The 23,319-nt window shown below is 45.0% G+C and overlaps 1 protein-coding gene across 1 annotated transcript in view; it reads left to right on the forward strand.

Moving 5' to 3' along the window:
* Positions 1-5,459: 5,459 nt before the first annotated feature.
* The window catches only part of SUN5 (Sad1 and UNC84 domain containing 5), a 20,544-nt gene continuing 2,684 nt past the window's right edge, over positions 5,460-23,319 (forward strand). Inside the window, 9 exon segments of the mRNA XM_010841702.1 lie at positions 5,460-5,545; positions 7,312-7,370; positions 7,565-7,633; positions 8,612-8,678; positions 10,820-10,881; positions 12,310-12,359; positions 13,614-13,648; positions 14,455-14,563; positions 22,394-22,506. Of these exon segments, the coding sequence (XP_010840004.1) occupies positions 5,460-5,545; positions 7,312-7,370; positions 7,565-7,633; positions 8,612-8,678; positions 10,820-10,881; positions 12,310-12,359; positions 13,614-13,648; positions 14,455-14,563; positions 22,394-22,506 (650 nt within the window).

Below are 23,319 nucleotides of genomic sequence, written 5' to 3' on the forward strand. Positions count from 1 at the left end.
GGGGCAGTAGTACCCATTATTAGTAGTTTAAAGTATTTAAGGTGGAGTTTCTGTTTTCATTATGTAGAGCATTGACTTTTTATTTTATTTTATTTTAAAAATATGGAACGCTTCACGAATTTGCGTGTCATCCTTGCACAGGGGCCATGTTAATCTTCTCTGTATCATTCCAATTTTAGTGTATGTGCTGCCGAAGCAAGCACTGTGTGTTGATTTTATATCCTGCAACTTTACTATAATCATTGATTAGTTCTAGTAATTTTCTGGTAGAGTCTTTAGGGTTTTCTATGTAAAGGATCATGTCATATGCAAACAGTGAGAGTTAAAAGCAAAAATAAACAAATGGGACTTAATTAAACTTAAAAGCTTCTGCACAACAAAGGAAACTATAAGCAAGGTGAAAAGACAGCCTTCAGAATGGGAGAAAATAATAGCAAATGAAGCAACTGACAAACAACTAATCTCAAAAATACACAAGCAACTCCTACAGGACAATTCCAGAAAAATAAATGACCCAATCAAAAAATGGGCCAAAGAACTAAATAGACATTTCTCCAAAGAAGACATACAGATGGCTAACAAACACATGAAAAGATGCTCAACATCACTCATTATCAGAGAAATGCAAATCAAAACCACTATGAGGTACCATTTCACGCCAGTCAGAATGTCTGCGATCCAAAAGTCTACAAGCAATAAATGCTGGAGAGGGTGTGGAGAAAAGGGAACCCTTTTACAGTTTGTGGGAATGCAAACTAGTACAGCCACTATGGAGAACAGTGTGGAGATTCCTTAAAAAACTGGAAATAGAACTGCCTTATGATCCAGCAATCCCACTGCTGGGCATACACACTGAGGAAACCAGAATTGAAAGAGACACGTGTACCCCAATGTTCATTGCAGCACTGTTTATAATAGCCAGGACATGGAAGCAACCTAGATGTCCATCAGCAGATGAATGGATAAGAAAGCTGTGGTACATATACACAATGGAGTATTACTCAGACATTAAAAAGAATACATTTGAATCAGTTCTAATGAGGTGGATGAAACTGGAGCCTATTATACAGAGTGAAGTAAGCCAGAAAGAAAAACACCAATACAGTATACTAACGCATATATATGGAATTTAGAAAGATGGTAACAATAACCCTGTATATGAGCCAGCAAAAGAGACACTGATGTATAGAACAGTCTTTTGGACTCTGTGGGAGAGGGAGAGGGTGGGATGATTTGGGAGAATGGCATTGAAATACGTATAATATCATATATAGAACGACTCACCAGTCCAGGTTCGATGCACAGTACTGGATGCTTGGGGCTGGTGCACTGGGACAACCCAGAGGGATGGTATGGGGAGGGAGGAGAGAGGAGGGTTCAGGATGGGGAACACATGTATACCTGTGGCAGATTCATTTCGATGTTTGGCAAAACAATATTGTAAAGTTTAAAAATAAAATAAAATTTAAAAAAATAATAAAATAAAATAAATAAACTTATCTATGAAGCAGAAACAGACTCACAGAGGGAACAGACTTGTGGTTGCCAAGGCAGTAGGGAGGGAAGGAGGGACTGGGAGTTTGGGGTTGGTAGATGCAAACTAGTACATTTAGAATGGACAAGCAACAAGGTTCTAATGTACAGCACTGGGAACCACCTTCCCCATCCTGTGATAAACCATAATGGGAAAGAATATTTACAAAGAATGTATAATATGTCAGTCCCAATCTCCGATTCTCCCCTCCTCTTTATGTCCACATGTTCGTTCTCTACATCTGTGTCTCTATTCCTGCCTTGGAAACAGATTCATCTGTACCATTTTTCTAGATTCCACATATATGCATTAATATATGATATTTGTTTTTCTTTTTCTAACTTACTTCACTCTGTATGACAGACTGAGTGGGAAGCTGCTATAAAGTTCTGTGATGATCTGGGGGTGGGGGGGAGCTGAGGTGGTGGGTGGGAGGCAGTTCCAAGAGGGAAGGGATATATGCATATATGTAGCTGATTCACTTCATCGTACAGTGGAAACTAACATCACATCATAAAGCAGTTATATTCCAATAAAAAAAAGAATGTTTATATTGAGGCTTTCCTGATGGCTCAGACAGTGAAGAATCTGCCTGCAGTGCAGGAGACCCAGGTTTGATCCCTGGGTCAAGACGATCCCCTGGAGGAGGAAATGAAAACCCACTCCAGTATTCTTGCCTGGGAAATCCCATGGGACAGAGGAGCCTGGCAGGCTACAGACCATGGGGTCACAAAGAGTCAGACACAATTGAGCAACTAACACGCACACATATTTCAGGAGCACACACATATGTGTATAACTGAGTAAGTTTGCTGTACGGCAGAAATTGTCACAACATGGTAAGCCAACTACGTTTCAATAAAAAGATACAAACAGAAGCAAAGACGTAGGTCAGGAGGATGGCTGACCTCCCGCCTGTACCTCCACGTGGAAACACGGCTCTTCTAGTAGGAGCAGGAGGCGATCTGAGTCCCATCCCCATCATCAGCTGAGCCCCGTTCCTGGTCACATACTTCCCCCTCATCATACATGGAGCCAAAACTCAAAAGGCAGCAGAGAAGAGGGTGTGGAGGACCCAGTCCTGCTACTTAACACTCAGCTTCTCTCCAAAGGTGCATCCCACTCATGGAGGACTGAGCCCGTCAGCAGTGTCCACATTACAAACTACAGCGTCCACCTTGGCTGTACGGGCCCCGAAGACCTGAGTGCTCCTGAAGGGGTTTGTCTATACGTGCGTGTCTCAGGGGTATATGTGTGCTTATATGTGTGCATGTTTGTGTGTGTAGTCATGCATACACACTGCACTAGGTCATAATTACTGATGTCAGAGGCAAGTGTGTGTTTGTGTGTGGGTGTGCACATGAAACGAGGGTGTTGCCACCTTGGTTTGTGGTGTCACTTGCCTGTTAATATGAACCTACATGAGTGCAGGTGTGGGGAGTTCTGTGTCCAACATGTTTAAGTAGACTTAGTATGGTGAGTGTGTCTGTGAGGCTGAACATGTATGTGTAGGTGGATCTGGTGGTCTGTGTCCTGACATTAGGGGTGTGCATATGTGTTTGTGTGTCCATGCATGTGTGCACAGGAGGTGATGGCAGAACTACAGGGAAGTCTCCTCCGTTCCTCTGCATGGCTCTCCTGGGGTATAGGCACAAAGGGCCCAGGGCCTTCCCCAACTCCAGAGTTCTCCATGGTTCCCACTGACTCCACACCAGCCCTTATTTCAGGCCCAGAGGCCAGGCCTACCTGTACTGGGTCCTCCCCTAGGGTCCACAGAGCAGACAGGAAGTGTAGAAACTATCAGGCCCTTCCCTCAGAGGCCAGAGTTCCCCTGGACCAGTCCTGCCTTTGAGCCCATGCTCCCCCACCTCATTCTTGAGGCACAAAGGAATGAGAGGAGCTGGCTGCATGCTCCCTAACATCCTTCTCCTGGCCCCCACTTACCCACTAATGCATAAGACCAGCCCTCCTGGTCCTCACAGGAGCTGAGCCAGAGATCAGATTCAGTGGACAATGGCACAAATATTGACCAAAGCCACTCTCAGTGTTTGCTCTCCTCATGAACACTTCCTCTTCCTCCACATTTCAAGCACCAGGGGGCATTGGGTGACGGCCAGTAGACGCAAAGGAGGGGGGTTCTCACCAGCCCCTCCTCCCTGCAGTGCCACTCTGTGAGCACCCACTACATGGAGGCTGGTCTGCAGCCACATCGCCCTCCACCCCGGGGATAAAAGCTGGTTCTGCTCACACCTGTGCTTAATAAATACTGGTGTTTCATAAAAACTTGTTCAATGGATAAAGAATGTACCATTGAATGGCCCCTGTAATAATGACTGGCAGCATTTCAGAGCCGCTCCTTCACTGAATATTCTTCTGGGCACTGTCTTAGCTTCCTATCACTGCTATAACAAATTACCACCAACTTAGTGACTGGCAAACACAAATTTATTATCTTAACCACTTTGGATGTCGGAAGTCCAAGATGGATCTCCCTGGGCTAAAATCAAGGTACTGGCAGGACTTTGTTCCCTTCTAGAAACTATAGAAGAGAATCCACTTCCTGGCCTTCATTCCTTGGCTCATGATCCCTTCTTCCATCTTCAGAACCAATAAATTAGGATCATTATGCTGCCATCTCTCTCCTGGTCTGCCTCCTTCTTACACTTTTAAGGACCTCTATCATTAAGGGCCCACCTGGGCCCACCTGGATAATCCAGCATATTCTCTGATTTCAAGGTCAGCTGATTAGCAACCTCAATCTCATTTGCAAGTGTTAGTTCCCCTTTGTTACGTTATCTGATGTGAAGAACTGACTCATTGGAAAACAGCCTAATCCTGGGAAAGATTGAAGGCAGGAGGAGAAAGCGACGACAGAGGATGAGATGGTTGGATGGCATCACCAACTCGATGGATATGAGTTTGAGCAACCTCCGGGAGTTGGTGATGGACAGGGAAGCCTGGCGTGCTACAGTCCATAGGGGTCGCAAAGAGCCAGACGCAACTGAGTGACAGAACTGAACTCTTACATTACCTAACATATCTTCACGTTCAGGTTTTAGCACATGAGCCTCTTTAGAGGACAGTTACTCTGTTTACAAGTACTGAGCCTGCAATTTGAGCAACTGCCATGTCCATGTGAAGTCACTCAGTCGTGTCCAACTCTTTGCGACCCCATAGACTATAACCTACCAGGCTCCTCTGTCCATGGGATTTTACAGGCAAGAGTACTGGAGTGGGTTGCCATTCCCTTCACCAGGGCATCTTCCCGACCCAGGGATCGAACCCAGGTCTCGTGCGTTGCAGGCAGACGCTTTACACTCTAGGCCACCAGGGAAGCCAACTGCCACCAGGGGGCAAAAGTGAATTCATTTTAGTTCCACAATCCAAGTAGAAAAACCATAACCAGACATTCCCACTCTGCATGCTTTTATTTTTCACCAGTAAAATGTAGAACTTTACTAAGACAACAACACACAAACATTGTTTTGTATTATGTCAAACATCCACCAGTGAGAAGCTTGGCATTACAGAATAAATCTGTATATAGCCTAAGAAGGTAAGGAAGCCTGGGGCAGAAAGGGTCTGAGAGCAAGAAAAAGCATGGCCTGGATCTTGGAGCCCCAAGTCTTGCCCCTGTCCAGCCCCTGAGTGCCTGGCATGGCCCTTCAAGGCCATCTTAAAAGTGGAAAGTTGGACAGAATGAGTTCCTCTGAGGGGGAAGTTCCAGAGCCAAACTGGAGACTGGGAAGACCACCTGCACCTGCTCTGTGAGGTCACAGTGCCAACAGTTCCACTTGACCCAGGAAAGCTTCCACACGGCACCTTTCAGGGCACACTAGGTGGGAGCAGCAGCATCAGCCACTTCCTCCTCACAGACTCCCCAGAGATCCCCACCGTCAATCCCCTGTCCTAGAGAAGGACATCGATGCCCCGGTCCTCAAGGAGCCCCGAGGACTCGTGTGACCAACCCGAAAATGTGGCCCACGTCTCCAGGGAGGTCAGGCCCAGGAGGTGAGAACGGCAGCCCCTCCCTCTGCACAGCCCTTACGAAACACCGCCCCTCAGCCCTTTCTTGGAAGCCAGCTGGCGTTAGCAGCTGCGCCTACAGACGCAGCACCTGAAGTCAGAGAGACGACAGTGGCTTTCAGCCAGGGAGCGGAGGAGCGGTCGTCCATTGAGCCCGTGTTTATTGAGCACCTGCTGTGTGCCAGCACTGGGCAGAGTGCTGGGACGGTGGTGTTGCACCAGATGGCCGTGCTCCCTGCCCCCGTGGAGCTCACGTGAGGGAGACAGATCGTAAACGAGAAAGCACGCCTCTCTGCCGTGTTTATCTGTAGGAGGCCTCTGCTTGCGGGTGGTAGCAGTTCCAACTCAAAACAGTGCCTAACTCTGGGCCCCAGAACAGCTGTCTATCCCTAGAGGAGGGCATACAGAATAACCATACGGAGTAAGGAGAATGCTATTATAACTTCAGTATGTATTTTCTTTAGCTCATCCTCTTTTAATTTATATTCCTCAGGAAGGTGTGAATAAAGCCTATACATTTGATAGGGTAAATAATATATTCGTCCACATGGAGAAATATATATACATATATATACACACATATATAAAATGTTGGGAGTATAAAAGTTTAGAAACCATTGACATGGACATGACGTGAAAGTCACTTAGTCATGTCTGACTCTTTGTGACCCCGTGGACTGTAGTCCATGGTGTTCTCCAGGCCAGAATACTGGAGTAGGTAGCCTTTCCCTTCTCTAGGCGATCTTCCCAACCCCGGGGTCGAGCCCAGGTCTCCCACATTACAGGAGAATTCTTTACCAGCTGAGCCACAAGGGAAGCCCAAGAATACTGGAGCGGGTAGCCTATCCCTTCTCTAGCGGATCTTCCTGACCCAGGGATCAAACCAGGGTCTCCTGCATTCCAGTCAGGTTCTTTACCAAATGGGCTATTAGAGACCATACCTTAGAAATAAAGAAAAATGTACATGGCAGGGAATATAGCTAATATTTTATAATAACTATAAATGGAATATAACGTTTAAAGTTATTAATCACTATATCATATACCTGTAACATAAAATATTGTACAACTATAATTCAATTTAAAAAAACTTTTTAATTAAAGAAAATTTATCTTACATGCCAAAAGATCCCAAGATATGGATGGCTCCAGAGAATGTTAACTCTGAGGTTCTGCAGTGCCAGCCACTCCCCAGGTTCCTGCCATCTTTTTTGCTCTACCTTTTGGCCTCATCTCACGGTCACAAGGTGGCTACCACCATCCCTGGTGTAGCACAGAAGCATGGCCATATGCGAACAGAGAGGAGGGTGTTGCCTCTTGTGGGTCTCAGTTTAGCAATGAGAAAATCTTCTCCCCAAGTCCCAGACCCCTTTATCTACCCTACAGCTCACCCCTGCAGACTTTCCCATCCTTGAACCAACAGCAAGGGGACGGAGACAGAAACAGTCAGAAACCAACCAGATCCATCTAAATCACTCGGGGGAGAAAGGGACAAGGGACCAAAATCAGTCTTCTGCCAGTAAGAGGAAGGAGTGGCTTTTGGATGACAACCAACCGTGACTGCCACAGCAAACTGAGTCCTTTCCTCTGAAGAGGCGTGCACTGAGGGTCAGCCACACCTGTCTATCCCTGATTCTCAGCCTTGTGGTCTTGAGCAAACTTTTCAGCAGTTCAGTTTCTCCATCTGGAACATGGGGACGCCATGCTCCTTGTGAACTGTAAAATACAATTGTGAATCCTGTCGTTGCCAGGATCATCCAACGAGGCCGGAACATCTGCAGGATGACAGAGGCGCCTTTGTCAAACGCAAGTGAGAAGGGAGGGCAGAGGGGAGCCCTGGGGTCTTTGTGGGCAGTGAGCGGCTGAAGCTCAGAGATGTCAAGTGGGCAACCCAGGGTCCCCCAGCAAGGGGCAGGGGGCAGGGGGTAGGGATGCTCCTGCAGTGTCTGCAAGCACCTTGTCCCAGAGGCTGGCAGTGACATGACAGCCCTGTGCTTTCTGCAGGTGATGCCTTCCTGTTGCCTGTCCGCATCAATGCCCCAGGCCTGACCCAGTGCATGCTGGAATGCGTGTGTACGTATACACTGAAGAGCCGCCTTGGCCATCAGCGTGGGCCTGGGAAGAGGGCCCAGCCTCAAGCTGGGCTGCAGGTGGAGCTCTGGAGGTCTTCCCTTCAGAGGCGTCAGGGGTGTCATTCCAGCGAGGAATGAGGGTTGGCAAGAGGGACTGGGAGGGAGATCTGCTTGGAGGAGCAGCTAACTGCCAGCCCTCCCCCACTCTGCCACCGGCCTGGCCCCTGAACTCATGCGAATGGTTCCATGCAACTCACCCTCACTTTGAGGACATGGTTCTGACCACACCCTGAAGATCAGTCTTCTGTGTTCCTCCTGCCACACCTCCACTACTCATCCACTCAGTCATTTATCCAACCATCTGTCTGTTATCCATCTGTTGGAATATCCATACACCCTATTAGTTCATCCATCCATCCAAGCCCTTCACTGAGTCATCCATCAATACAGCCATACTTTTGTTACCATTCATATCCATTCAGTCATCAACCCATGCACCCTTCCATTCCCCCTCTCATTCTCCCATCCTCTCATCCATCTTTCTAATCACCTCTTTTCCAAGCCATTCTCTTAACCATTCTTCCATGTATCCATGCCTCCTCCCACCTACGCACCCATTCTGAGCCCGTATTTTTTGCCTAGCTTCATGCACTGCAATAGTAGGCACTCAGGAATGAACCAGACAAGCACTCTTCTACTGAGAAGCTTTCAGTGTCTGGGAATAGACATTGGCAGGGACATCTCAAACTTTTCTTACTCCTGAGTCACTTTTAAGTATTCAGTACCTGCCAGTCACTAGTGGTTTTGTAGTTCTAGTACTCAGTCCAAGCTGATGCTTACCTATAAGTAGCTCAAAGAACTGTCCTGGGCTCAACTAGCAAATTGAGAGGGTCTCCCAGCAACAGGGTCTCTCCCTGTGAATTGTCATAGGATAAGAAGGAGGATACAGCTGCTCACTGCTCTCCTGTCTCCTCCGCAGCCTGGATCACCTGCCTGGCCTGCTTCCTAAGGACTCGGGCTCACCGGGTTCTGTTCAACACTTGCAGGTGAGCTGGGGCAGGAAGCGGGAGGGTTATGGGGACTGGAACTGTGTGCTGGTGACCATGGCAACTCCATCACTGGCTTAGACCTCTCCTCAGATAATCTATATCAAATCTGGTTTATATCAGACCCCTCACCCCAGAATCCACTGTGGCTCCCCGTCAGTCCAGCACCTCAGCCTATAGCCCTCTGAAATCTTGCCTCACCCTTCCTTTCCCAGCTCCCCTTTTTCTGCTTTCTGCAATAGATCCATTGGGCCAGCATGGCTAGGATTCTCACTCCCTGGACCCACTATACCTCTTTCCACCTGCATAGGTTTGCACAGGCTGTTCTTCCTGCCTGAAATGTCTGCTCCATTCTTTCCCTTTTCATTTCCTGCCCATGCAAAATGCCTCTGAATTCCTGCAGAGTTTCCACCTCATTTGTGCATTTAAAGCTTACATTCTAAGCATTTCTTATTTCTGGCCACCCTGTGTCTTTGCTCTGTGTGTGGGCTTTCTCTAATTGTGGCGAGGGTGGGCTACTCTCATGAACGGGGGTTCATGAGCTTCTCATTGCACTGGCTTATTTTGTTGCAGAACTTGGGTTTTAGGGCTCACGGCTTTCAGTAGCTGTGGTGCAAGGGCTTAGTTGCCCCGCAGCATGCGGAATCTTCCTGGACTAGGGATCAAACCTGTGTCCCTCGCACTGGACCTCCAGGGAAGTCTGAAACATCTCTATAATGTCTTCTCTGGGCCCAGCCTTGGCTCCACCACACATGAGCTCCCATGTGTGGAGAAGCAGACACCAAATTGTGGAATATTCTTAATGAGATAGGAATACCAGACCACATTCCCTGCTCCTGAGAAACCTGTATGGAGGACAAAAATCAACAGTTAGAACTGGACATGGAACAACAGACAGGTTCAAAATTGGGAAAGGAATACATCAAGGCTGTATTCCTGCTTATTTAACTTCCATGCAGAATACATCATGCAAAATGCCAGGCTGGATGAATCACAAGCTGAAATCAAGATTGCTGGGACAAATATCAACAGTTTCAGATGTGCAGATGATACCACTTTAATGGCAGAAAGTGAAGAGGAACTAAAGAGCCTCTTAATGAAGGTGAAAGAAGGGAGTGAAAAAGCTGGCTTTCAAACTCAACATTCAAAAACGAAGATCATGGCATCTGGTCCTATCACTTCATGACAAATAGATGGGGAAACAGTGGAAACAGTGAGAGAATTCATTTTCTTGGTCTCCAAAATCAGTGCCGATGGTGACTGCAGCCATGAAATTAAAAGGCCCTTGTTCCTTGTAAGAATAGCTATGGCAAACCTCGACAGTATACTAAAAAAGCAGAGATGTCACTTTGCCAACAAAGGTCCATCTAGTCAAAGTCACGAATGGATGTGAGAGTTGGACCGTGAAAAAGCCTGCGCATCAAAGAATTGATGCTTTCAGACTGTGGTGCTAGAGAAGACTCTTGAGAGTTCCTTGGACAGCAAGGAAATCATCCCTGAATATTCATTGGAAGGACTGATGCTGAAGCTGAAACTCCAATACTTTGGCCACCTGATGCGAAGTGCTGACTCCTTGGAAAAGACCCTGATGCTGGGAAAGATTGAAGGCAGGAGGAGAAGGGGGTGACAGAGGATGAGATGGTTGGATGGCATCACCGACTCGATGGACATGAGTTGAGCAAACTCAAGGAGGTAGTGAAGGGCAGAGAAGCCTGGCATGCTGCAGGTCATGGGGTCGCAGAGTTAGACACAACTTAGCGACTGTAACAACAGCAACAAAGCTGGGGGTGTTGAGCCTGGAGCTTGTAGGCAGAGGGCACATTTAAACTAAGCCCTGAAGGATGCATTTACTGGGGGAGAAGCTGGAAAGGGGCAAACAGTACGTAAATGGAGGGAGAGAGTGAGGAGGATGTGGGTGAACACTATGAGTTGATCTCTGATGGCCAGAGATACTGGGCTAAGGGCTTTCTTTCCTCAGAGATGCTGTGGAGCCACAGAACATGGCCAGCATCTTGGAGAGAGTGTCATGGCCCAGATAGGAATGTGCTTCTCGGGGTGCGTTCAGGGCAAGGGCCAGGCTGAGACTGTCCAGCCTATGCAAAGCCCTGCCTCACCTTGACCATCACTTCTCTGTCTTGCAGATACAAGCTGTTCATCCACAAACTGATAGAAAAAGCAGGCGTTCTGATCCTCTGTGCTTTTGGTACGTGTCCAGGGCCCTGTCCCATTCCAGGTGGAGGTACCTAACCCTGGGCTCGTGCCCATCCTGGGGAGGGAAAGAGCTGTGGCACCAGCTATGTGACACTGTGCCCGACACTGTCCCTCTGGGAACCCCAGTATCCTCATCTGCCTAATGAGTGTTGCTGTGAGGATAAAATGATGTCCAAGGAAAATGTTTGAAAGCTAAGAAAAACTTTGAAAACTGTAAGGTTCTCCCCAAACTGTATTATATAATATTCTTATTCTTCCTCTTCTTCTTTTCCCTCTCCCTCCCTCCCTCTTTCTCCCTCTCTCTTTCTCTCTCAGTTTTTGTGGCTTCCTTCCAGCCAACACCACCACCTCTCACATTACAGCTTTGCTTTCTCAAACAAAGAAATCTCCTCCTTCTACTTAAATACACCACCAGGTGGGGGTTGAGGGAAAGAGAAGGAAGAGAATTTCCTAAGAAATTAGAAATTCCTGGACAACATAATCCAACAGATAAGACTTTTTAAAATAATGCCAAAGGTCAATTGTACAACTGACTTTTGTGTACTGATCTTGTATCCTGCAACCTTGCTGAACTCACGTGTTACTGCTAACACTGGGCAAGACACCCAGTCTTGAATACTTTAAGATTTCTATATGCAACATCATGTCATCTGCCTTTTATTTCTTTTTCTTAACTAATTGACCTGGCTCAAATCCCAAAATAATGTTAAATAGAAATAGCAAGAGCAGGGAATTCTTTGGTGGTCCAGTGGTTAGGACTCAGTGCTTTTGCTGCCAGGGCCTGGGTTCAATCCCTGGTCAGGGAAACTAAGATCCTGCAAGCTTCATAGGATCCAAAAAAAAAAAAGAAAAGAAATTTTAAGAGCAGACACCTTGTCTTACTCCTGATCTTAGGAAGAAAACCTCCAGTATTTCACCATTAAGCATGATGTTAGCTGTGGCTCATAAACAACTTTTATCAGATTGAGGAAGTTCCATTCTTTTCTTTGAAGTTCTATTCTGTTCTATTTAAAAACAACAAATATATTTTAAAGGTATTTAATAATGACCTGAATAATGAGATTTCAGACAGCACAGAAATCATAAAATGCAAGGGGGACCACCCCTTTTCCTTCTTTTTGCCAATTATCCCCAGTAGGATTAAGACTGGAGAGGAAGAGGAAACATAGATTACTTGGTTTATGTGAGCTGATATGCATATATGATATCATTGGATCATAAAGTGGATTTTACTGTTATTCCCATTTTACAGAGGAGTAAACTAATGCATAGAGGGATTAAGTAACTTCTCCCAAAACTGCACAGTGCTAGGAAGTGGCAAGGCTTAGATTTGAATCTAGAAGTCTTAACTCCAAAGCCTAAGATGTAAGCTCTTAAGCTTTCATCCTAAATGCTCATTCTTGTTCCCCGACTCCCACAGGATTTTGGATGTTTTCTGTGCACTTACCGTCCAAAATGGACATCTGGCAGGTAAGTGCGTACTCTCTTCAGGCCCCACCCCTGACTGGCCTCACCCTAACCAGTCAATGTCACCTTCATAAGTTCCTTTCCCTCTTACCACTTCTGGACCCTACTCAGTTGCTGACTCATTCCAGATACAAATCTCTGCCTTTGTCTTGTTCCCCACCTGGAACCATCTCTCCCATCAAAATGTGACTTTCAAGGACCAGATGCATAGTTCCTCCTCCAGGATCCTCTCCTGTCACTGTTTCCCAGAGGTGACCCATCTTTCCTTTATCAAGGCCCCCACCTACAATGGGATGGTGTGGCCAAAGAACACATTTCTGTCTCTACTCAAGGCAGTTAGTTCTTTTGCTCAAATGAGATGAGACCTTTACTTTGTGGTTCCTGGAGAAGAAGGAGGAGAAATCAGTGGCCAGAGCTCCCTGTCTGAGGACAGCAGAGTCAGAAGGCCTTGAGAGAAGAGAGCTGATGAACCTGTCCTTCCCTCTCTTCTTCTCCCCTTATGAATGAACTCTGTCATATGCTTCCCTCTCCTCCAGAAATACCTAAGCAGAGGTGGTCACATTCCCCTCTATTCTTCCACAATTTTCTGTAATCATAATTGCTTTCCCAACTGTATTGAGAGTCCTTGAAGACAGAGTCAGATCTGATTCACTCCAGCAATGTCCACCTCAACACCTGGTACAAGGTGAACATGATCAATTCTGGACATTTAGATGGCCAGATGGGGTGTGATTGGAGGCGGGATGGAAGTGATGGATGTAAGGATGTGGGAAATGGATAGTGGGATAGATGGATGAATGAATGGAAGAAGATACAGATGAGAGAGTGGATGGATGGGAGGGCAGATGGGATAAGGGTGAGTAAATGGATGGATGGATAGATAGATGAATGGATAGCTGAGTGGGACAGTGGATAGACAGGAGGGTAGATGGATGCATGCATGCATGGACTGATGAAAGGGTCGATGGATAAGGTAAGGTGGATGGATAAGAAAGATTGGATAAATGAAGGAGCAGACTGATGGGAAAGGGGGATGAATAGGATGGTAGATGGGTAGGAGGTTTGATGGAAGTGTATGCAGATGAATGAGCAAAAAGGAGGGTAAATTGGATTTTGAATGGATGACAGGTGGGAAAAAATAGGAAAGTGGATGAATGGCTGGATTTATGATTGTGGGAGGATGGATTGATGAAATTCTACTGGGCCCAGATTAGGCCATCTGAAGGAGATCCCTTGCTTTCCTCAATATCCCACCAGGAAGACAGCATAGATAGTCCACTGCAGAGCTTGAGGTAAGAAGAATCTGCTAAATAGTCCTAATGTTACCTAAAAACCAGAGCTATAGCCAAGATCTACTGGCTAAGAATATGGGGTCTGCCAGAACAATTTGGGCTTAAATCCCAGCTCCCATACCTCCTACCTGGCTAAACTTATACAAGTCACTTCACTTCTTCTCCTTTATGAAATAAAGCATAACACCCAGCTTGTTCTTGGTAATCATGGATATTAAAGAAAATGTCATGAATAGTTCCTGACCCATAGTTAGTGTTCAGCAGATGGTTTTGGTTGTTATTGTTGTTTAGTCATAAGTCCTGTCCAGCTCTTTGTAACCTCATGGACTATAACCTGCCCTGTCCATTGGATTTCCCAAGCAAGAACACTGGAGTAAGTTGCCATTTCCTTCTTCAGGGGATCTTCCCAATCCAGGGAAAGAACTCGTGTCTCCTGCTTGGCAGCTGGATTCTTTACCACTGAGCCACTTGGGAAAGCCCCAGCAAATGGTAGCTGAGAAGAAATTTTAACCAAGATACACCCATGGCAGCATCCTTAAATGAAAAAAAATACTCCAATATTCAGAAGGAATGAGTTGGGTTTAGGGATAGTCAGACAGTCCAAGCAGAAGTAAGGGCATGAGTAATGCTCATTGCTCTAAATTCTTAGAGATAGGAATTTGGGGGGCAGGTCCAGGGATGGGCCCATGAGAGTGGGAAGATGAGAAGCTAGCTCTCTGTGTGCTGACTGGCAGAGGTAGAAGCTGACGGTGATAGTAGCAGCATCACAAATCAGTTGCTCTCTGTTCTCATTCCTTCCCCATAAGGATGTACCAAGAGAAGGTGCGGCATCATACTGGGGAAATCCAGGACCTCCGAGGCCACTTGAACCAGCTCATTGCCAAGCTCCAAGAGATGGAAGCCATGTCCGATGAGGTGAGTTGCTAGCCATTCTGCCCCGAAACACCTGACCTCTCTGTTTGATGTCCAGCTTCTCATATTCCAAGTTTTAGTGGAACATATGCCCAAATAACTTCCTGGGAAAGAATAAAATAAGAGGTATGTATTAAGTTTTTTTTAGAACATGTATGTTTGAAAACATCTTTATTCTACCCTTGCACTTGTTGATAGTTTGGTTGGGTATAGAATTATAGATAGGAAAAATTTCCCCTGAGGATTTTGAAAGAATTCCACTCTTGTGTTCTAGTTTAAACTGTTGCTTTGATGCTGCTACTGCTGCTAAGTCACTTCAGTCGTGTCCGACTCTGTGCGACCCCATAGATGGCAGCCCACCAGGCTCCCCCGTCCCCGGGATTCTCCAGGCAAGAACACTGGAGTGGGTTGCCATTTCCTTCTCCAATGCAGGAAAGTGAAAAGTGAAAGTGAAGTCGCTCAGTCGTGTCCGACTCTTAGCGACCCCATGGACTGCAGCCCAGCAGGCTCCTCTGTCCATGGGATTTTCCAGGCAAGAGCACTGGAGTGGGTGCCTTTGCCTCCTCCGATAATGTTGCTGTAGAGAAGTCTAATATCACTCTTATTATTTGTCGTTTGAGTGTGGTCTGTTTCCATCCCTAAGTTTGTAGGATATTCTTTTTACCTCCAGTGTTCTATATTTAACCTGCTGGGGGATTCCTGAACTTACTAACTCTATGAGTTGATCTTTTTCAGTAGTTTCAGAAAATTATTAGCTATTATTCCTTAAAACATTGTTTTTAACCCATTATCTATCACCTCTCCTGAGACACCAATTATAACTATCCTAATTTCTGGAGTGTTTTCCATATTCTTCTTGTATTTTTTCCTTGTTTGCTTGTTTTTTCATTCTTTTTCTCTATGTGCTTAAGTTTTGATGCTTTCTCTTCATGTTTCTTCAGGTTCACTAATAATCCTATAGTCTGCTCTATCCAATCTACTGCTAAACATTTCCATTAAGTTCTTAATTTCATATATTGCATAGTCTAGTTCTAGAATATACATTTTATTATTTTTCATAGATTTTAATTCTATGGTGGAATTCTCCAACATTTCATCTATATTGTCCATCTTTTCCTTTATTATATTTAACATATTGGTCACAGTTATTTTTAAATCCTTGTCTGCTAAATCTAATACTTGGATCATCTATGATCTCCTATTGCCTGCTTTTTCTTTGGTGTATCAATCTTATGGTTTTGTCTTTTCATATCTGGTAATTTTTTAGTGTTTTCTGGACAATCTTTTACCAAAAAAACTAGATGTTCCTGTTGAAATTATAATTTCAACTAGGTAGAGTTCTCTCTTTGTAAGGAAGATGAAGTATACTGATCACTTCTATGCAAACATGCATTAAACTGGTTCAGACCTAGATTGTAATTTTTATAGGATTTATTCAAAGGTTTTTGGCTTAGCCTTCTAGCCTCCTGCCCATGCAATTTCAAAAATTGATAAATGTCTTGATGGGAAAGACTGAACATATGTTTGAGGCCTCTTGAGTTTTCAATTTGTTATTGAGGTATAGTTGATGTACAATGTTGTGTTAATTTCTACTCTACAAGAAAGTGACTCAGTTGCACATGTATACACTCTTTTGAAACTTTCCCAGTATGTTTGTCAGAAAATATTGAATATAGTTTCCTGTGCTTTACAGTAGGAACTCATTGTTTATCCATTTTATACATAACGGTTTGCGTTCACTAATCCCAAACTCCTTCCCCAACTCCCCCACCCACTTAGCAACCACAGTCTGTTCTTTATGTCTGAGTCTGCTTCTGTTTTGTAGATAAATTCATTTGTGTCATACTTTAGATTCAACATATAAATGACATTATATGGTATTTGTCCTTCTGACTTCACTTAGTATGATAATCTCTACGCCCATCCATGTTGCTGCAAATGGCATAGTTTCATCCTTTTATGGCTGAGTAGTATTCCGTTGTATGTACTTACCACATTTATTTATCCATTTATCTGCCAATGGACATTTAGCTTGATTCCATGTCTTGGCTATTATAAATAGTGCTTCAACGAATGTTGGAGTGCATGTTTCTTTTTGAATTATAGTTTTGCCAGATATATGCCCAGGATTGGGATTGTATGGGATCCTATGGCAACTCTATTTTTAGTTTTTTGAGGAACTTTTTTTCCATAAAAGTTGCACCAGTTTACATTCCCATGAATGTGTAAGAAGACCCCCTTTTCTTCACACCTTCTCCAGCATTTGTTGTTTATAGACTTTTCACTTTTTAATGATGGTCATTCTGACTGGTGTGAGGTGGTACCTCATTGTAGTTTTGATTTGCATTTCTCTAATAATTAGTGATGCTGAGCATAATTTCATGAATCTGTTGGTCATCTGTATGTCTTCTTTGAAGAAATGCCTCTTTAGGCCTTCTGCTCATTTTCCAATTGGGTTGTTTTTTGTTGTTGAGTTGTAAGTGCTATTTGCATATTTTGGAAAGTAAGACCTTCTCGGTCATATTATTTACAAATATTTTCTCCCAACCTGTAGGTTGTTCTTTCGTTTTCTATGTGGTTTCTTTTGATGTACAGAAGCTCATAAACTTGATTAGGTTCTATTTGCTTTGAGGGGATTTTCTTTGGGGTTTTGTGGGGTTTTGTTTTTTTGTGTTTTTTTTTTTTTTTTCGCTTTTATTTCCATTGCCTTGGGAGACTGATCTAAGGAAATGATTGGTATGGTTTATGTCAAAGAATGTTTTGCCTATGTTCTCTCCTAAGAGTTTTATGGTGTCATGTCTTAGATTTAAGTCTAAACCATCTTGACTTTATTTTTGTGTGGTGTGAAAGTGTGTTCTAATTTCATTGATTTAATGAGGCTTCCAGCTTTTCCAAAATCACTTGCTGAAGAGACCTCTTTTCTCTATTGTATATCCTTGCCTCCTTTGTCAAAGATTAATTGACTGTGGACATATGGATTTATTTCTGGACTTTGAATTTCCAATTTTGGGTACAAAATCTCTGACCCCATTGGCAGTCTTCTCTGCCGGGGGCAAGCTTGGATTCTCAGTCTCTCATTGTGATTGTAATTGGTTTAGTGCCCTGGAGTGAAGAGCAGATGTAGCTACTCAGTACTGACTCAGCATTTCCTCTAGGACAGCAGTTCTCAAAGTGTGGCCTCCATTTCAGCAGCATCAGCATTACCTGGAAAAATGTGAGAAATTCAAATTAACGGACCCCACCCAGACCTACTGAATCACATACTCTAAGGATGGGAACCAACTTTTCTGTGTTTCAACAAGTCCTTCAGTGATTCTGACAAATAATAAGGAGAATCACTGTGCGGAGTCTTTAATCTCTTGCTTGCTTTGTTTTGGCGTCTCCTTCCTCCGAGGGACTTTGCTTATTAAGCGCTGTGAGACTGGGAGATTTTATTCTGCTTTTCAGAAGCTTTTAAAGCAGCTCTTTAGCTTCTTACATAGTCTTGGATTCCAGTTAACATCTAATGAGGGAAATAAGCCATGGCCAAGGCTCCTTAAGTGTCCAATTCCGTTCTACCTGCTCTACGTAAATGCTAACAACTTCGCTGCTTTCTCTTTTGTCAGTAGCAGCCCCTGCCCCCAGATCCTCAACCCATGCACAGAATCATCAAATGCCGCAGAGATTAAGAATGTCAGCATATTTCAGATTGGTTGTCCCCTGTCTAGAATTTTAGTCCATCTGGTCCTGTTTCTTTCATAGCTCAATAATGGTATTAAAACATGATTTAGCAAACCATCTGGCTTTTTCTACTTGTTTTTAGTGGGACCATCGGTTCTCGGTAACTTATTACATCTAACCTAGAAGCCCTACATCATCTTACCTTACATCTAAAATGTCATAATAATGTACCTATGAGTTAGCCACACTTGGCTTTCAATGTGGAAACCCTTTCAATGTGGAAACGTGTTCTTTAAGAACACATTTAAGAAATGTTCTTTAAGAAAGATAAATATCATATGATATCACTTATATGTAGAATTTTCTTAGCTTTTCTTAGTCTTTTCTTAGCTTTAGGAGCTCAGTTCTTACCTCTCTGAGTCTGTTTCCACATCAACAAATAGAGTATAATTACTGCCCTGTAACACTCTATCTGGAGAAGGCAATGGCACCCCACTCCAGTACTCTTGCCTGGAAAATCCCATGGATGGAGGAGCCTGGTAGGCTGCAGTCCATGGGGTCGCTAGGAGTCGGACACGACTGAGCGACTTCCCTTTCACTTTTCACTTTCCTGCATTGGAGAAGGAAACGGCAACCCACTCCAGTGTTTTTGCCTGGAGAATCCCAAGGACGGGGGAGCCTGGTGGGCTTCCAACTATGGGGTCCCACAGAGTCGGACACTACTGAAGCGACTTAGCAGCAGCAGCAGCAGCAACACTCCATCTACTATGCTAGTTACCCAGTTACCATCCTAAAACTTAGTAGTGCAGAACAACCATTTTATTATGTCCAAAGATTCTGTGAATCAAGAATTCAGACAGGATGCAGTGGAGATGGTTTGTCACTGCTTCATGACGTCAGGGGCCTCAGCTGGGAAGGCACGAAGGCTGGAGATGACCCAATATCTGGGTCTGGAATCACCTAGAGGAATCTTTATTCACTTGTGTGGAGGTTGATGCTGGCTGTCAGCTGGGAACTGAGGGCTGTTGACTAAAGTGCCCATAGGTGGTCCCTTTGTATGGCATGGCCTTCCTTACAACACGGCAACTGGCTTCAGAAAGTGAACGTCCCCCCAGAAGCAGATGGTTCACCTTTTAGGACTGAGCCCACAGGTCATATAGCATCACTCCCATCAGTCACAGGCTCACCCAGATGGATAGGGAGGGAACTGAAGTCCCATGTGTCCATGAGAAGGGTGTCAAAGTCACACAGAAGGAGGAGCAAGGAACGAGAGGCCTGTCTGCAATCATTTTAAGAAAATACAATCTGCTACTCTGTGAAACTTTATTTTCTTGGGCTCCAAAATCACTGCAAATTGTGACTACAGCCATGAAATTAAAAGACGTTTGCTCCTTGGAAGAAAGGTTATGACCAACCTAGACAGCATATTAAAAAGCAGAATCATTACTTTGCCAACAAAGGTCCGTCTAGTTAAAGCTATGGTTTTTCCAGGATTCATGTATGGATGTGAGAGTTGGGCCATAAAGAAGGCTTAGCACCAAAGAATCAATATTTTCAAATTGTGATGCTGGAGAAGACTCTTGAGAGTCCCTTGGACTACAAGGAAATCCAACCAGTCAATCCTAAAGGAAATCAGTCCTGAATATTCATTGGAAGGACTGATGCTGAAGTTGAAACTCCAATACTTTGGCCACCTGATGCAAAGAACTGACTCGTTGGAAAAGACCCTGATGCTGGGAAAGATTGAAGGCGGGAGGAGAAGGGGACGGCAGAGGATGAGATGGTTGGATGGCATCACTGACTTGATGGACATGAGTTTGAGTAAGCTCTGGGAGTTGGTGATGGACAGGGAAGCCTGGTGTGCTGCAGTCCATGGGGTCACAAAGAGCCAGACACGACTGAGTGACTGAACTGAACTGAACTCCGTGAAGCACAGGAACCAAGATCAAATTACCAACGTTCATTAGGTCATAGAGAAAGCAAGGGAATTCCAGAAAAATATCTATTTCCGCTTCATTGACTATGCTAAAGCCTTTGACTATGTGGATCAGAAACTGGAAAATTACTAAAGAGATGGGAATACCAGACCACCTTACTTGTTTCCTGAGAAACCTCTACAGAGATAAAGAAGCAACAGTTAGAACTGGACATGGAACAACTGACTGGTTAAAAATTGGGAAAGGAGTATAACAAGGCTGTATATTGTCACCCTGCTTATTTAACTTATATGCCGAATATATCATGTGCAATGCCAGGCTAGATGAATCCCAAGCTGGATCAAGATTGCCGGCAGAAATATCAGCAGCCTCAGAAATGCAGATGATACCACTGTAATGGCAGAAAGTGAAGAGAAACTAAAGAGCCTCTTGATGAAAGTGAAAGAGAAGAGTGAAAAAACTGGCTTGAAACTCAGCATTCAAAAAACTAAGATCACAGCATCTGGTCCTATCACCTTATGGGAAATAGAAGGGGAAAAAGTGGAAGCAGGCACAGCTTTTATTTTCTTGGGCTCCAAAATCACTGCAAGCAGTGACTGCAACTAGCTCCTTGGCAGGAAAGCTGTGACATACCTAAAATGAAAGTGTAAGTGTTAGTTACTCAGTCGTGTCCTATGGACTATAGCCCGCCAGGCTCCTCTGTCCATGGGGATTTTCCAGGCAAGAATACTGGAGTGGGTTGCCAAGCCCTCCTCCAGGGAATGTTTCCAACCCAGGGATCAAACCCATCTCCCGCATTGCAGGCAGATCCTTTACCCTCTGAGCCACCAGGAAAGGCCATAACAAACCGAGACAACATATTAAAAAGCAGAGTCATCACTTTGGTGACAAAGGTCCATCTAGTCAAAGCTATGGTTTTTACAGTAGTCATGTACGAATATGAGAGTTGGACCATAAAGAAAGATAAGCTCTGGAGAATTGATGCTTTCGAATTGTGGTATTGGAGAACTCTTGAGAGTCCCTTAGACTGCAAGGAGATCCAACCAGTCAATCCTAAAGGAAATCAAACCTGAATATTCATTGGAAGGATTGATGCTGAAGCTGAAACTCCAATACTTTGGCCACCTGATGCAAAGAACCAACTCATGGAAAAGACCCTGATGCTGGGAAAGATTGAAGGCAAAAGGAGAATGGGGGTAGTAGGTAGCAACGTCGAATCAATGGACAAGAATTAGAGCAAACTCCAGGAGATAGTGAAGGACAGAGGAGCCTGGCATGCTGCAGTTCATGTGGTTACAAAGAGTTAGATGCAACTTAGTGACTGAGCAACACTCTTGTGAAAAATCTAATCAAATAGTGGCCAGTGATTTATTGAGCACCAACTGTACTCAACGCTTTGCGATCTTTATCTGGCAATGTAGAGGTTAAGAACCTGAACTCTGGAACCAGAGTTTCCGGGTCTGCCTCTCACTAGCTATGTGACCTTGGACAAGTTACCTTTTTGTGCCTCAATATTCTCCTCTTTAAAATGGGGGCAATAATAGTACATACCTCCTAGGGTTACTGAGAGGGGATAAGTATGAACATACTGAAGACAGTCCTGACATATAGTCACAGCTTTATGAGTCTTAGCTCTAATCCTAACAAGAGTAGGGGGTGGATGTGATTATTGTTCCAGCTTCTCTGGTGGCTCACAGTGTAAAGAATCTGCCTGCAATGCAGGAGACCGGGGTTCGATCCCTGAGTCGGGAAGATCCCCTGGAAGAGGGAATGGCAACTCACTCCAGTATTCTTGCCTGTAAAAGCAAGAGGGGTTTGGCCGGGCTATATGGGGGCACAAAGAGTCAGACAGGACTGAGTGACTAACATGTTCACTTCATAAAGTGAGAAAATCAAGATTCGGGGGCAGTAACTAGCCTAGGGATTGTTAGCAGGAAAGGTCTGTCTGACTCCAGGCCCCCTGCCCTGGACTTGACTGAGACTCCTGGTCCTGCATGTATGACAGTGCATCCCAGAGGGTGTGAAAACACCGAGGAAACCCCATGGATGGGACGGGGGCGGCTCTGGACCTCCTCACAGCACAGCATGTGACAGCCCTGTGCGTGGACCAGGCAGTGGCCAGCAGGCAGGGACGAAAAGGTGTCCTGAGGCCACTCGTCACCTGGTGTGAACAGAGCTGTGGACCGTGATCTGTAAGAACACACCACTGCACAGCTTGGGTTTTCTGCCTTCGCAGCAAAAAATGACCAAGAAAATAATAAAGATGATCCAAGGAGATTACATTGAGAAGCCGGACTTTGCCCTGAAGTCAATAGGTGAGTGACTTCCCACCTACCTTGCCTCACCAACCAGCCCAGCCCAAGTTTCCTGAGAAACTCTTCAGAGGGTAGATTTCAGCTCTGGTCGGGGGCATATCCTGCTAACCTCACCCGCCTGGCTGGTGCTCTTGTTACGGTTTTCCATTTTCTCCCACAGAGGCTGAGGTGGGAAGGGGAGGCCATCATCCACCCGTCCCCCTCCAAATGTAGGGGTCCACAGAGTTGTCCCTGTCTGTGCAGGGGAGACTGGCCACAGGCCTAATTACAGTTAGGAATCACGCCTGTGAAAAATTAAGCAGTGGCTGCAATAGAGGGGTAGGGAGGAGCATGCTGGGTTGAGGTCTGGTAAGGAGGATGAAGTGTTTTTCGTATCAAACCACAGGAACTGATATGAAAGGTGCCCCTGTGAGGGGCTGCATGGGAGGGGGTGAGGTGGGCAGGCAGGCGGGCTGCCTGGTGTAGGCAGCACCAGCTCACCCCAGCATCCCTAGGCCCAAGGAGACTCAGTGTCAGAGGGCTTCGGTCTAAGCTCTCAGACCTGGAGTCTGAGAATGGCTATAATAAGGGCCCCGGTGATACTAACTGGGTTATAATAACTAGGCTGACATAAGTGAGTGAGTGCCTGCATTGCACCAGGCACTGCTGGAAAAAGTTTACTGTATTAACTCCTTTCAACCTCACAACAACTCCATGAAATGGATGCTCTCATTACTACTATTATTATTACTTTTGTTACTCCCATATCCCAGAGGACAACGCTGAGGTCCAGAGAGGACCACTGACTCTTCTGAAGTGTTCCCCTGGCACCTAGTGAGACTCCCTCCACCAGGCAGATGCCAGGGCT

Source organism: Bison bison, unplaced genomic scaffold, assembly GCF_000754665.1.
Source record: "Bison bison bison isolate TAMUID 2011002044 unplaced genomic scaffold, Bison_UMD1.0 scf7180017864167, whole genome shotgun sequence".
NCBI lineage: Eukaryota > Metazoa > Chordata > Mammalia > Artiodactyla > Bovidae > Bison > Bison bison.